Below are 15,524 nucleotides of genomic sequence, written 5' to 3'. Positions count from 1 at the left end.
AGCTCACAAGTGAGCATCAGCAGATTGTGGAGACAGGAACAGCAGTGGAGAGTGCTAGTCGGAGGGCGCAGGACTCTGCCAGCTAGGCTCAGCTGCATGTTGACCCTCTGCCTCTGGGTCCATCCATAAGATCAGCGGGGCTGGAACTCCAGGAACAGATACAGGAGTCTCTGGCAGGTTTTGTCTGCAGGGTCGATGTGAGTGTGGAGCGGACGGAAGAGTCCATAGCGAACAGGAGCAGAGCCTTTGTGGAGTCATTGGCACATGAACGCATCACTATGGAAAGGATGGCAACCTCCATGGAGGAGATAAGTCACCAGGGTATGGAAACATGGTGAGTGTTCATAATAGAATGACATCTCTTGAGGAGCGATGGGCATCTATTGAACAGAGAAACCAGACCTTCATGGAAGTCCTTCTGAGTAGGACTGCCAGTGCAGATGCAGGTCCCCATGGCCCCCTGATGTGCAGCAAGGTGCTCTCAAGCCACTTCCAAGCGCTGGCACCTTCTGGCCTTTGCAGCTTCAGGTGGGTGAGCACCAGCCTGGCACTCCTGTTGCTGCTGCTGTTGTTCCTGGTTCTGCTGCTGCCGCGGCTGGTGTTCGAGCTCATCTAATGCCCAGAAGGGAAGGAAATGAATGGCTCCCATGTTTCTGGTATATGCCTCCGTTGAGGAAGCGCTGAGTGAAGGTGGCGAGCGGGGTTTCCCAGGAGGCCACACTGCAAATGTGTGTGAGGCTCCAACCTTCCACAGGTGTGGTTAGCCTGGTAAAAGTTGCCCCAGGCCTGAAACAACAAAGCCCTGCCACCTGCAAATGATGACTGGTCAAATCTCCTCTTTAATGGTTGACCTGCAGCTGATAGTCAGCAAGCCAATAGTGCTCACGCCAGGTTTCACAGGCGTGATCCCCACCAGGTGTGTTTTATGTGGGAAAAGGGTTAAACAGGCAAGGGCTTGTTAAAATGGGATTATAAAGGCCAATTAGTGCTGTTTAAGGGCCCTAAAGATTCGGGACCATCAGACACTCCTGGGTTAAAATGGCTAGGTGTCGGGAACCAGTCCGTGTCGGGAACCAGTCCGGGGGGGGCCCCGACCCCCAGGTTTTGTGATTTTTAACCCCTCACACGCCTCAAAGCCCGCCTGACGGCTGAGTTAAAATTGAGCCCACCATGTGCAGTGCCACAGGAGACTTGTTAGTGCTACGATATCATGTGTGAAGTCAGACTGTGGTCAACAGTTTTAGTAAACATGTAACTGACCACATGAAATGGTTCTACAAACTTTGGATGACATCAGGGAGCCTCATCCGCTAGCCAAGCATATCGGAAAATCCTGGGCAAAATGCCCCACACCACACCATTTTGGGAAATCCTGGGCACGTTGCCTTGGCCCTTGCAGATTGCAAAGTCATGTGCAAGCTGCTCCCCTCACCCCCCCCTGTTGTGCATTTTGGGAAATCCTGGGCACACTGTCCATCATTTCTTGATATGTTACAGCTGGCAGAGCAAGGCTTCCCTACTGGCAGCATGTACTGGAAGAGTGGCCCTCTGCTGTCTGACTGCTGTGGACATTAACTGTTCAGGCAGGAATATGTCCATGAATATTGACAGCTAAATAGGCTTGGCTATTCAAGGCTGCGTTAAGTGGCACACAAGTGCATCTGGTGCTTTGACAGACTACACATTGCTCTGGGCTATTTTACTCACATGTGACACAGTCCTGTCTTCTCTTACCAATACAAAGTGAACATTGAGAATTTTACTGTTATTATAACCTATGTGCTTTTGAGCTATCGATAATACAGTTAAAAGGAGTGTCAGATACTATTCTCCTTAGGAAGTGAGCAGCATCTCGGGTCAAGGTGACTCCAAGATGACACATCTGACCATGGAAATTCTGAACCAAGTCAACCATCCATGGTAGACTCGGTCCAATAAAAGAAAGAAGAAAGAAAGACTTGCATTTCTATAGCGCCTTGTATGACCTCAGGATATCACAAAGCGCTTTACAGCTAATTAAGTACTTTTGAAGTGCAGTCACTGTTGTAATGTAGGAAATGTGGCAGCAAGTTTGTGCACAGCAAGCTCCCAAAAACAACAATGAGATCTCCAACAGTGCAGCACTCCCTCAGTACTCCACTGGAGTGTCAGCCTAGATTATGTGCACAAGTCTCTTGAGTGGGGTTTGAACCCACAATCCCTGAACCAGGTGGCCCTGCATTATGTTAGAGCACTGGTAATGATTAGCTAGCCAACCCGCAACCCTAATGGGCCTGGAGGAGTAGCCCTATCACTGCGTGCCAGCATTATTCTCATTCAGCTCCATATAACGCTGCAAGCCAGTGTCCCAAAAGGTAGGATGGTCCCAGTGGAGCAGCAGTGGGAAAGTTACCAGTGCTCAGTATTGGTAACCTGTGTGCTTTTAGTTGGTTAAACCCTAGCAGCATCCCTGTGCACACTTGGGGAGTCCTCAGCCATCGACCTATGCCATTAGCTCTCTGGCCTTGGGTAAGTGGGATAGGTTCCTCTGGGGAGAGGGTACGCATTCCATATTTGGCATATAGAAACCCTACAGGTGGGTGGAGGTACCTGATTTGGAGGCTGTTAAACAGGGTGTTGGGTTTCCACATGTGTCAGACACCTGGTTAACCAATAAGCATTTCACCCTAATCACTATGCTAAATATCCTTTTTCTATAGCTCATGAATAAAACAGTGATCTTTCCCTTATGCAAATTATAGACAGCGTGTAGCTGAAAGTAAATAATATTGCAGGATTTCAGGGAACAATTTGGTTTCATTTTGTTTTCTTCGTCTTTGTTAGAATGTTGAATTGAGGCGCTTAGTGAGAGCCTAGAGCACGCCCTGGTCAGGTATACCACAGCCAATGACAGTACAGAGCACTCCCAGGTCAGGTATACCACAGCCAATGGCAGCATAGAGCACTCCCACGTCAGGTATACCACAACCAATAGCAGCATAGAGCACTTCCACATCAGGTATACCACAGCCAATGGCAGCATAGAACACTCCCACATCAGGTATACCACAGCCAATGACAGTACAGAGCACTCCCAGGTCAGGTATACCATAGCCAATGGCAGCATAAAGCACTCTCAGGTCAGGTATACCACAGCCAATTGTATTTGCTTCTAAATATTGTGAGTGAACTGTTGCTGTTTTGGGGAGATGATAAAGAAAGACTTGCATTTCTACAGCGCCTTTCACAACCACCGGAGTCCCAAAGTGCTTTACAGCCAATTAAGTTCTTTTTGAAGTGCAGTCACTGTTGTAATGTGGGAAACGCGGCAGCCAATTTGCACACAGCAAGCTCCCACAAACAGCAATGTGATAATGACCAGATAATCTGTTTTAGTGATGTTGATTGAGGGATAAATATTGGTCAGGATACCAGGGATAATTGCCCTGCTCTTCTCTAAAAGAGTGCCATAGGATTCACCTGAGAGAACAAACAAGGGCCTCGGTTTAACATCTCATCCAAATAACAGAACCTCCGACAGTGCAGCACTCCCTTAGCACTACACTGGAGTGTCAGCCTAGCTTTATGTGCTCAAGTCCCTTGGAGTGGGACCATGAACCCACAACCTTCTGACTCAAAGGCAAAGGTGCTACCCACTGAGCCACTGGCGAGATGAGAATTTGTTTTACACAGCGAGTTGTTGTGATCTGGAATACACTTTTCTGAAAGGATGGTGGAAGCAGATTCAAGAGTGACTTTCAAAAGGGAAATGGATAAATACTTGAACAGGAGAAATTTGCAGGGCTGTAGGGAAAGAGCAGGGGAGTGGGATTAATTGGAGAACTCTTTCAAAGAGTCGGCACAGGCACGATGGGCTGAATGGCCTCCTTCTGTGCTGTATCACACTATGATTCTATGTGGGCGTCATTGACAAGGCCGACATTTATTGCCCATCCCTAGGTGCCCTGACCAAATTCTTAGCAGTTTGATAAAACCGAATGGCCTCCTCCTGTGCTTTCTGATTCAATGAGGGCCCATTTTTTGAGATGATGCTGCCAACAGCGGGCTTTGCCTGCCAGCAGCATTGATCAGAAGCTGGACATTACCCACAGTTCTCTGTCCCAGGACAGAACTTCCTCCTTAATACCTGTTAGCAATGTGGAAAAGGTGCTATCATATTGCCTTCATTTCATGTATCTCCAGCAAAGAGGAGATAAAGACAGCCAGCTTGCATGTTTTTTAAGATTGCTTTGCAACTTTCAAGGAACTGTGACTGATGAAGAAAGCAAATACTTTCGTCTGAGACAAAATCTGTTGCAATTATCCAGTGCTCAGGGGTAAGGGAGATAACTGGTTGGAGCTTTACTCATTTTAAATCTGTGTCTCTCCTTCCATGCTCTCAATCTAAATGGAATTGGTTGTTTACATTTACATGAATTCTGCTCAGCATTTTAAATACCTGCTCCGTGCCTCCCCTTAATCTTTAGCTCTGTTCGTCTTTCTTCCTGACTAAGAGCCCCAAGTTCCAGAACAGTCCTCGCCGCTGTACTCGCAACCCTTTCCACTGCACCACCAGGTGGGGTGTAGTAAACTATCGGGGCTCCTGGCAATGAGCGATGCCCCTGGGCATCTTGGGAGGCCAAGGGGGGCATAGATATAAACGCTAACCTCTAACCGATCAAATAAAGAACTGAGGAGGAATTTCTTCACACAGAGAGCGGTGGGAATCTGGAAATCACTGCCACATGGAGTGGTTGAAGCAGAGAGTATTGATGCATTTTAGGGGAGGCTTGATGTGTATATGAGGGAGGAGGGAATGGAGGGATAAAGGGAATAGAGTGAGAAGAGGTAATGAGAGTGGGAGGAGGCTCATGTGGAGCATCAACTCCAGCATTGACCTGTTGGGCTGTATGGCCTGTTTCTGTGCTGCAGATTCTGTTTAACAAATGCATTTCAGAATGAATTTACATTTAAACACGGAAATACATATTTGCAATTTTTGCTGCCAGTTGTATAATAAAAATGAAGCAAGTGGGGTGAATGGTACTTATCCCACATAACAACAGTGACTACACTTCAAAAAGTACTTCATTGGCTGTAAAGTGCTTTGGGACGTCCGGTGGTCGTGAAAGGCGCTATATAAATGCAAGCCTTTCTTTCTAATCAGTGAGGTTGAAGGTGATGCAGTAACACCTATTGACCTGAGTGGCACTGTATCACTGCCCTTGCAGGCTCTGCCTTCTGTAATCAATTCACTGGCCGTACAGCAGAGGTGAAATGAAAACCTGGCGCTGTTCAAAATAAATATATGACTCTGTCTATCAGTGCAAGACATCAATGCTGCTCATACACCGTGTATTTACTGATCCAAGAGGGAAAAGTAGGCAATCATCCCTGTTTCAATTAAATAATAGTCATACATCATAACTTTTAGAAAGATGAAGTATAATTCTATCAACTCATATCGGAAGCACTGTCTGTTGCATACAATTATATCATGTGTGTGACTAAATCCCAACAAAGTCAAGTAAAGTAAACTGGCTGACAATGGGATTGGGTCACTGGACCAGTTGGGCCGGATGGCCTGTTTCTGTGCTGTATGTTCCATGTAATTGATATTGGAGGTTTTGCATTTTAAGTTATAGTGATTATTATGCACATTCTTTTTATTGTGTTAAAGGCATCTGAAAAGGAAGTAAGTAGAGAAGTGCCTGTGGCCTGAATCATGCTTTAAGGCCTAGATCCTCCATTCTCCAGTGCACTAGCTCTGTAGAGATAACAGTCATGTTCAGTCATAAAACTGACAGTGTCTTAGTTACCTACCCAACGAAACACTGGAGAGATTATTCTATAAAACTGATGTAGCACGATTGGCACAGGCAACAGTGCACTGTTAATTAACGCTCTCTCTTCTGAACAAGGCTTTGTGTGATAGATTTTCCTTTGCATTAGCCAGCTGGAATTTAAAATACCTTCCTTCCTTATTTAATTATTTCTCCTTAGTTTATTGATCCTGTTCCACATACTGTGGAAAACCATTCACTGTCTTATATATGCCATTACTCTTTTGTAAGATAGACTTGCACAGATGATTAAACTTTCAGATTTTGAAAAAAAAACACTACAGCAAGCTTTTAGAGTTCCATTTCACCCCCCATTTGAGGTGTCTTTGTGCATTTTAGATCCTCCTAAGCCACCTGTCACTTCTTGACTGAGATCCAGCTTGCAGTCCTTTCCCTATATTACTTCTTGAACCCAACCCACAGCCTATGGGTGAGTGCAAGTGTGTCAGAGTTGGATTCCTCCTCTGATTTCTCATCCCTCCCTACTGGCTAATATTCAGCCTCTGATCAGTACCTCCCCCAACAGTATGGTTTAGATTGGCAAATAGCCACGTGGGAAATCCCAGCCATAACACTGTGTATGAGCAGTCTATGGTACAGCACATCAGAACAGTGCCAGACTTCCCTTCATGCCTGTATTCTTCAAGCACGCTGCAAAATTAATTTAGCAAACCTTGCCACTGAAGAACCTCATTTATAAATATTGCAACACATTATTAGGCCATTGCTACCAGTATTTTATACAGGTGGGAGAGTCTTTCCTAAGGTTGCCAATGATGTTTTACAGTCCTGTTACGTGACCATGCAGAGTTGTAAGCATGCTATAAGATTTTACATTAGGTTGAGATGTTCAAACCCACATGTCTTTAAATAACAAGGTCTGACTACTTAACAAAACTCAAACCATTCCACCCAATCCATTAAATATAGAACTCGTTTTCATCAGCTTGTCAAACAATTAGATAATTATATATCAAATAAAACATTCAAATTGTAGGAAAAGCAGGAGGAATATATGTTTCTCAGATAATATGCTAAAATTAAAAATTGAGTTTAGATACTACAAAGAACAATTATTTTCTTAAAATGAGTAGCCTCAAATCCACATGCTTTTGTCGCATATGATTTTTTAGACTATCTTATGTTAATGTACCAATATTATACAGAATATTCTACTGGGAAATCCCCACCCCCTCTCCCAATATCCTTTAAGGTTTGAAATAATTTGCGGTAATATTACAAGAATTAAACAACCCATATTTTGTTTTACGGATTTTAAAATGAGGGATGATACCAATTCAAATGTTTTATCTTAGGCACCCAGTGCCAACACGACACATGCCCAGGTGGTAGGGTGAGGGGTACATTACAGATCTCCTGGGACTGATGTGGCTTGGGCCTCTGGAAACCAGTATCAGTGTTACTGTGTCTGTTCCCCATTCCATCCGTCACAGTAACATTAGGAACAGGAGCAGGCCATTCAGCCCCTCAAGCCTGTTACACTAGGAACAGGAGCAGGCCAATCAGCCCCTCGAGCCTGTACACTAGGAACAGGAGCAGGCCATTCAGCCCCTCGAGCCTGTTACACTAGGAACAGGAGCAGGCCATTCAGCCCCTCGAGCCTGTTACACTAGGAACAGGAGCAGGCCATTCAGCCCCTCGAGCCTGTTACACTAGGAACAGGAGCAGGCCATTCAGCCCCTCGAGCCTGTTACACTAGGAACAGGAGCAGGCCATTCAGCCCCTCGAGCCTGTTACACTAGGAACAGGAGCAGGCCATTCAGCCCCCCGAGCCTGCTCCGCCATTAACTGGATCACGGCTCATCTGCACCTGAACTCCCTTTACCCGCCTATCTACCATATCCCTGATACCCTTACCTAACAAAAATCCATCTCTCTCAGTCTTCAAAGCTCCAATTGACCCTCAGCATCCACAGCCTTTTGGGGGCAGAGAGTTCCAGATTTCCACTACCCTTTGGGTGGAAAAAGTGCTTCCTGATTTCACCCCTGAACAGCCTGGCTCTAATTTTAAGATGATGTCCCCTTGTTCTGGGCTCCCCCACCAGAGGAAATAGTTTTTGCGTAGCTGCCCTATCGAATTCCGTTATCGTTTTAAACATCTGCCCTTATAGCCTTCGTGTAAGGTTGACAAATTAGTACTGACTGACCTCCAACTTACCCAAAGCCCATCACTTTGCACCATTAACAGTTCTAAGTGAGAGGAAGCTTTCATTGCGCCTGTGTGCCAGCCTACCCATCTGAACTGCATGCTGCTGAAGTTCCAATCCTCTGCATCGCTGCCGAAAACATAGATATTAAATAGTACGTAAGTTATAGTTCAGAAGGAGCTAATGATTGATTTAATTTGGTTTTTAAATGCATCATGCTTATCTGACGGCCACTGCCGGAAGTCACGCTAGCAATCAATCAAATGACTTAAATGGAACATGCAGAATGGCATTGTACGAGAGCTACAGCTTCAAAAACCTTTGCTTGATGCTGGACAAGAAAGGAATACCGACTGCAAGGTATTGGCAACAATAGAAATTTTATATAAAAGGCACGGCTGTAATGAGAGCAGTGACAGATACTTTGCAAAACAAAACCATGGTTCAGTGAATACATTTATTAAAGTCGACAGCTGCTATTTAAAGTCTAGATATTTTTTAGCAAGGACGTGTGTACCTCGAAACAAACAGTATAGTGCATGTGGAATACAACCAGAGGGAAACATTCCATCAAATCTAACTGAAGGGGAACCTTTCCCTCATAGTCACCTGTCACAGTTCAATGCTTTACCTCTAACTGCCACATTCTGTTTTTATAAGAAGTTCATACCTCACATTCCCTGGAGCCAGATTTGTTAAAGGTGCACGAGGCTGTTCCATTCATCAACATCTCGGTGGCCTCCGTGTGTGCAGGTTTATAATCAACATAATATTCCTGGGTGGAGGGCACCATTTGTCTGACAGACTGCCTCTTTTTCCGGCGCCTTCGCCCCAGCGAGCGCTGCTGGAGTTGCTTCATACTGGCCGGGTAGCGTTTCCAGGACACATAGATGACCAGGAGGATGACTAGGACGGAGAGGAAGAGCGCCACGCTGCCTGCTATGATCTTGTGGAAGGAGACGGGCTCGATCTCCTCAGAGTCTGAGCTGAGCTGTGGGGGGCTGGTGGTGGCTGGAAGCGGAGCCTGGGCTTTGCTTTCGGAATTGGCTTTTGGAAGTCTTGTTTTAAATGTCGGTTTTGCCTGCACTTTGGGAAGGCCCGGCATCCTCTGGGTAGCAATTCTTTGCTTTTTAATGCAGATATTGTAGTTATCGACTGCATCCATCACTTGCTCTCCCTGCAGTTGCTTTGGCCCAGCACAGATCATTGTGTTCTCTCTCCTCCCTTTAAACATCTTCAGCCAGTTCACAAGGGAGCAGATGTTCCTGTTGCATTCCCACATATTGCCCGAGAGACTGATGGAGCTGAGGGATATCCAGGATTCCAGGATCTCCTGGCCTATGGTGGTCAGCTTGTTGGAGTCGAGGTGCAGTGTGTGTAAGTTGGGCACACATTGAAAGACGTTGGGTCCGATGGCCTGGATCTCATTGCCGGATAGGTCGAGCTTCTCCAGGGAGCTCCAAGTCCACGACATGCCCTGGATGACCACGCTGATCTTATTCCACTGGAGGTAGAGGATGCGCAGCGTCACCAGGCGAGGGAAATGGGCAAGATTGACCTTGGAGAACTGGTTGTGCTCCAGGTGCAGCTCGACCAGCCGGCTCAGCCCGGCGAAGGCGTTGCGGGCCAGGCTCCGGATGCGGTTGTAGCCCAGGTCCAAGAACTCCAGGTTGCGGCAGTCCTGGAATATCCGGACCGGGACAGTCCTCAGACTGTTGGACCTCAGGTGCAAGCTCTGAAGTTTGCGGAGTCCTCGGAACTGCTCGGGCTGCAGGGACTGCAGCTGGTTGTAGGAGAGGTCCAAGTTGCGGAGGTTGGTGACCGGACGAAAGGTGTTGTTGAACAGGGCGGTGATTTTGTTGGAGCTAAGGATCAGTTCTTTGAGCCTGCGGATCCCGTTGAAGGCGTGCTCGTGGACCAGGCCGATGTAGTTGTGGTCCAGGTAGAGCCAAGTCAACTGGTTGAGCCCCACGAACTGGTTGTGCTTCAGTGTCTGCAGGCTGTTGTAGCGCAGGGACAGTCCCAGGGACCCTGGGGAGACGTTCGGAGGGATCTCCTGGAGGCTGAGTGACTCGCAGTACACTATTTTACCATGACACCTACAATTGCTAGGACACGCTCGTTCAGCAGTGGACAGCATGCTCAATAGAACGGTCGGTGCGATCACTAATACTGCAACTCGACCACTTAATAGTGCAATTACATTGAGACCTGAAATGAGGAAAAGTTATTGCAGTGAATCATTCAGACACAGCTCCACAACCCCGTTTTTTTTGCATTTTTACAAAAAACCCATCATTAAACATATACATCTTCCCCAGGACATATACATATACATATCTATATATCATGGCCACAACTTTAAGGAGATCGAGGAATTCTGATTGCAAGCCACTTAAATAATGGTCCCGATCGGTGGTGCCCATGAACCGATACACGGAGGCTGCAGGAGAGCAGTAAACCTTACCCATCATCCGCATGCTGCCTACTCGCCGATCACAGGACCACAAGCACCACACACTATGTCGGCCGCACCGTCGCCAGTCCAGCTTTGTTGAGACCCATGGGTAAGAATCCGAGCCCTTGGGAAATGAACAGTTGTCTCCTTCTCTGCAAACATCACTCTTCGCCAGCCATGGGAAGCTTCGTCCAGCCCAACGCAGAGAGAGGAGAGCGGAGAGGGTGAGAGAGGGAGAGAGAGAGAAAATCTTCAACTGCAGCAAATGGTTAAGTTTTGGCCCCGTTGCATCTTTCCCTCTCACACACAGTTTGAGTTTTGGTGAATGGCGAACGACACGAAAGTAAACCTCCTTTAAGCAGCATCCGATGGGCTGCAGCAGGTTGAGAAATGGGAGTAAACTCTCTCTCTCTCTCTCTCTCTGTGGCCAGCTCAGGTCCCTGCGAAAATCCAGTGGTTTCAGTGCAGAAGTAACCCAGCACAGTAGTTTGCAATGGACAGACTCCTCGGCTCACGGCCTCACTCCACAAGCTCCTTCTACTGTTGCTTCAGATGCAGCGAGTCTAAGTCTTATGTAAAGCTGCCCCCGCTGGAGAAAGCTATAATGGGCATGTGCAGAAACCTTGTCTTGTGATGCCCCCCTCCCATATTGTAAACGAGTGAGCCCTTGCAAAAAAGGGATCAAGTGAAAACAAATTTAAAATTTCAAAAATATACTTTATTCATAAAATTTGTAAAGGTACATTACAGTACAATGCAACTGTCACAATTCACAATGCAATTCAGATCACTTAGCTTAAACACAGTACATGGCACTCTAGGGTGCCTCATTCTGGTTACAGTGCACATTACAGGTATATTTACATTATAGAGTCTTAACGGCACAGAAGGAGGCCATTCGGCCCATCGAGTCCGTGCCGGCTCTCTGTAGAGCAATCCAGTCAGTCCCATTCCCCCGCTCTATCCCCGTAGCCCTGCAAGTTTATTTCCCTGAAGTGCCTATCCAGTCTCCCCATGAAAACATTGAGTGTCTCCGCTTCCACCACTTCCGTCAGCAACGAATTCCAGGTCATCACCACACGCTGCGTAAAAAAGTTTTTCCTCACTCCCCCCTGTATCTCTTGCCCAAAACCTTAAATCTGTGTCCCCTGGTCCTTGTACCATCAACTAGTGGGAACAGCCTTTCCCCGTCTAGCCTATCCAAACCTGTCATAATCTTGTACACCTCTATCAAATCACCCCGCAACCTCCTTTGCTCTAATGAAAACAAATCCAGCTTCTCCAACCTGTCCTTGTAGCTAAGATCCTCCATCCCCGGAACCATTCTGGTAAATCTCCTCTGCACCCTCTCAAGTGCCTTCACATCCTTTCTAAAGTGTGGTGACCAGAACTGGATGCAATACTCCAGTTGTAGTCTAACCAGCACTTTATAAAGGTTCAGCATAACTTCTCATTACATTAAACACTTCCCGCTACATATAGTGGGGGGTTGGGGGGGGGGTTATAGTGGTTCAAGCTCCTCGGTGTACAGTGGCAGGAGGGCCCTAAACTGAGCCTTTGAGTGCTGCACCAAGATTCAGTGCCTCCCTCAGCATGTAGTCCTGGACCCGGGAATGCGCCAGTCTGCAGCGCTAGGTCATGGACAGCTCCTTGCACTGGGAGACCAGCAGGTTCTGGGCAGACCAAAGTGTGTCTTTCACCGAGTTGATGGTCCTCCAGCAGCAGCTGATGTTTGTCTCGGTGTGCGTCCCTGGGAACAGTCTGTAGAGCACAGAGCCCTGTGTTACAGAGCTGCTCGGGATGAACCTCAAAGACCACTGCACCTCTTCCCAGACCTTCTTTGCAAACACACATTCCAGAAGGTGATGGGTGATGGTCTCGAGGACAGCGTGCGGTGATGCGGAGACGTCGGGTGCGCATGAAGGATCTGACGGGGAGGGCCCTTCTCACCACCAGCCAAGCTATGGCTTGGTGCTTGTTTGAAAGTTCTGGTGACGAGGAGTTCTGCCAAATAACTTCGACAGTCTGCTTGGGAACCATCCGACAGGATCCACCATTTCCTTTTTCCGTAGAACCTCAAGGGCATTACGTGCAGACCACTGCCCGATTGACATGTGGTCAAAGGTGGTTCTCGGCACAAACTTTTCTATGAGCCTTGACACGGTCCAACTAAATGGAACATTCTGCGGCAGCATGGCCAGACCCATCCTTCGCAACACCGGGGCCCAGTGAGAGTTACTAAATGTAAATTGTGTGGCCAGAGGGAGCTGCCAGTTAGGTGAGCTGATCCATGGGGTCACAAGGAGTGTGTGATGCCTCCCAGTACAGTTAGAGTCGCCAACCCTCCAGGATTGTCCTGGAGTCTCTGGGAATTAAAGATTAATCTCCAGGGCAACCCAGGAGAAAAATCATGGAGTCCTTAAATACATTGGTGCTTTTTTTATTTTCTTTGAATACTTTTGTTTATTAGTAATAAAAATATTGGCGATGAGGGATTGACTACCAGTTAAGAACCATCCAATCAGGTAATGAAGAGTCTGTTTGCTTTCCAATTGGCGTGGGAAGGCGGGGCTTCCCGAGGATGGGCGTGTTGGGTGACCAATGGCGGGAGAGTGTGGGCGGGGCTGTTGGAGGTCATGTGATGAAACCTCCAGGAATATGCTCAACCAGAGTTGGCAACCCTAAGTACAGTCCTGAAGAAACCCAGTACAAGTGATGCCGTGGCATGTGTTTTGTTGTGTGTCCAATTGGCCTGACATATCGAGTACATCACTCAGTACATCAAAACCTTCTGTCTCATCTGATTCCCCCCTAACTTTGAATAGAATCCCCCACTATGGCGTGGTTCACATAACCATGGATGAATGTAACTGCTGTCACCACCTGTGGACTACCTGTTTGACATGCTGCTCACTACAATATAATGCAGTGGCATTATTAATAAATGATTCATTTTTTGCCTTCTCTGAGTATTAAATAGAAATAAAGAAAGGAAGATAAGATAGAAAGAAAGACTTGCATTTGCATAGCGCCTTTCACGACCTGAGGATGTCCCAAAGCGCTTTACAGCCAATTAAGTACTTTTGAAGTGCGGTCACTGTTGAAATGTAGGACACGCGGCAGCCAATTTGTGCACAGCAAGATTCCACAAACAGAAATGTGATAATGACCCGATAGTCTGTTTTAATGATGTTGGTTGAGGGAAAGTCTCTGAAGTGTGACTTTATCCCACAACCTTCTGACTCAGAGATGAGAGTGCTACCCACTGAGCCACGGCTGTTACCTAAAATTAAATAAAATGATGATAAATGTCACATTTGTACCAACTATCGGCCTGTACCTGTGACCTATGTTGATTTTCTAAAACACAGTGCTGCGAAGTGAGTCTACTATAAAGCGAACCAGATTAATTTTGCTGAAGTATGTTAGAGAAAAGATGAAAGTATTGTACGTCTTTCCCAGTACGACATGGGTCTTAGTGAAATGAGGTAGAAATATGACAAGGTTTCCTCTCGACTATTGAGAACTCCTATTGCTTCACTCCCACTGTTATATTAAACAGACCACCACCTGCAGCATCCTGTACAATTCAAAAAGGACATACAGTTTCTGTTTACTTCGCCGTGGTTCAGTGGTGATTGTATGTATGTGTATGCTTGTCTGTATGTGTGTGTGTGTATGTTTGTGTGTGTATGCTTGTGTGTATGTTTGTGTGTGTATGTCTGTGTGTGTATTTGTGTGTGTATGCTTGTGTGTGTATGTCTGTGTGTCTATGTTTGTGTGTGTATGCTTGTGTGTGTATGTCTGTGTGTGTATGTTTGTGTGTGTATGCTTGTGTGTGTATGCCTGTGTGTGTATGTGTGTGTATGCTTGTGTGTGCATGCTTGTGTGTATGCTTGTGTGTGTATGTTTGTGTGTGTATGTCTCTGTGTGTATTTTTGTGTGTGTATGCTTGTGTGTATGTCTGTGTGTGTATGCTTGTGTGTGTATGCCTGTATGTGTATGTGTGTGTGTGTATCTTTGTGTGTGTATGCCTGTGTGTGTATGTCTGTGTGTGTATGTTTGTGTGTGTATATTTGTGTGTGCATATTTGTGTGTGTATGTCTGTGTGTGTATGTCTGTGTGTGTATGTCTGTGTGTGTATGTTTGTGTGTGTATGTCTCTGTGTGTATGTTTGTGTGTGTATGTTTGTGTGTATGCTTATGTGTGTATGTCTGTGTGTGTATGCTTGTCTGTGTATGTCTGTGTGTGTATGCTTGTGTGTGTATGTTTGTGTGTATGTTTGTGTGTATGTCTGTGTGTGTATGCTTGTGTGTGTATGCCTGTATGTGTATGTCTGTGTGTGCATATTTGTGTGTGTATGTCTGTGTGTGTATGTCTGTGTGTGTATGTCTGTGTGTGTATGTTTGTGTGTGTATGTCTGTGTGTGTATGTTTGTGTGTGTATGTTTGTGTGTGTATGCCTGTGTGTGTATATGTGTGTGTGTGTATTTATATGTGTGTATGTACGTGTATCTATTTTTATATTTGTATGTATATGTATGAATGTGTAGTATGTGTGCATGTGTATGTGTGTGTATGTAAGGGATGCAGACTTGAATGGATATGGTGGATAACTGGCTCAGCCATTCATCAACAGATCTGTCTGGACCACATAACGCACTATCAGGTCCTGCTCTCCTCGGCCAAAACTGCTCACTATGCCAGGATCATCCTGGATTGCAAAGGCAACCCTCGGCTTCTGTTCTCCACTAAAACCGTCTCCTTAAACCCCTCTCCTCCACCTCCTGCATCCTCACCTCCTACAGCAAGTGTGAGGAGCTCATGGACTTCTTTGTCACTAAGATTGAGACCATCCATTCAGCTGGCCTCTGCCGCTTCCCTTCCTTCCCCTAGCTCACCGGGTCAAACTTCCGCTAAGGTTCCCCCTGCCCTAGCCCTGAACTCACATCTTTTTTCTAATTTCTCGGCTATCTCCCCTCATGCCCTCTCCATGTGACCCACTTCCTGCCCCTTTGATCCTATTCCAACCAAACTGCTGACCACCCAACTTCCCTTCCTGGCTCCCACATTAGCT

The 15,524-nt window shown here is 46.4% G+C and overlaps 2 protein-coding genes across 3 annotated transcripts in view; one reads left to right on the top strand and one right to left on the bottom strand.

Moving 5' to 3' along the window:
- LOC147113691 (leucine-rich repeat transmembrane neuronal protein 4-like) overlaps positions 1-10,986 on the bottom strand; it is an 813,300-nt gene extending 802,314 nt beyond the window's left edge. Inside the window, exons 1-2 of one of the 2 annotated variants that reach the window (XM_085994988.1) lie at positions 10,458-10,986; positions 8,661-10,201 (exon numbers count right to left, since the gene is read on the bottom strand). In XM_085994988.1, coding sequence (XP_085851114.1) covers positions 8,661-10,201; positions 10,458-10,470 — 1,554 coding nt within the window. In that variant the 5' untranslated portion in view covers positions 10,471-10,986. Of the gene's footprint in view, positions 1-8,654; positions 10,202-10,457 lie in introns of those variants that run through there. The other variant, XM_085994989.1, reaches the window with a different exon arrangement.
- The window catches only part of LOC147113688 (catenin alpha-3-like), a 3,852,991-nt gene that overhangs the window by 1,634,660 nt on the left and 2,202,807 nt on the right, over positions 1-15,524 (top strand). The window lies entirely within an intron of this gene.

Source organism: Somniosus microcephalus, chromosome 8 (genome assembly GCF_052327205.1).
Source record: "Somniosus microcephalus isolate GS21.2 chromosome 8, FLI_Smic_1.0, whole genome shotgun sequence".
Taxonomy (NCBI): Eukaryota; Metazoa; Chordata; class Chondrichthyes; order Squaliformes; family Somniosidae; genus Somniosus; species Somniosus microcephalus.
Note: the sequence above shows the minus strand (reverse complement) of the source record. Positions and strands in the feature narration are given on the sequence as shown.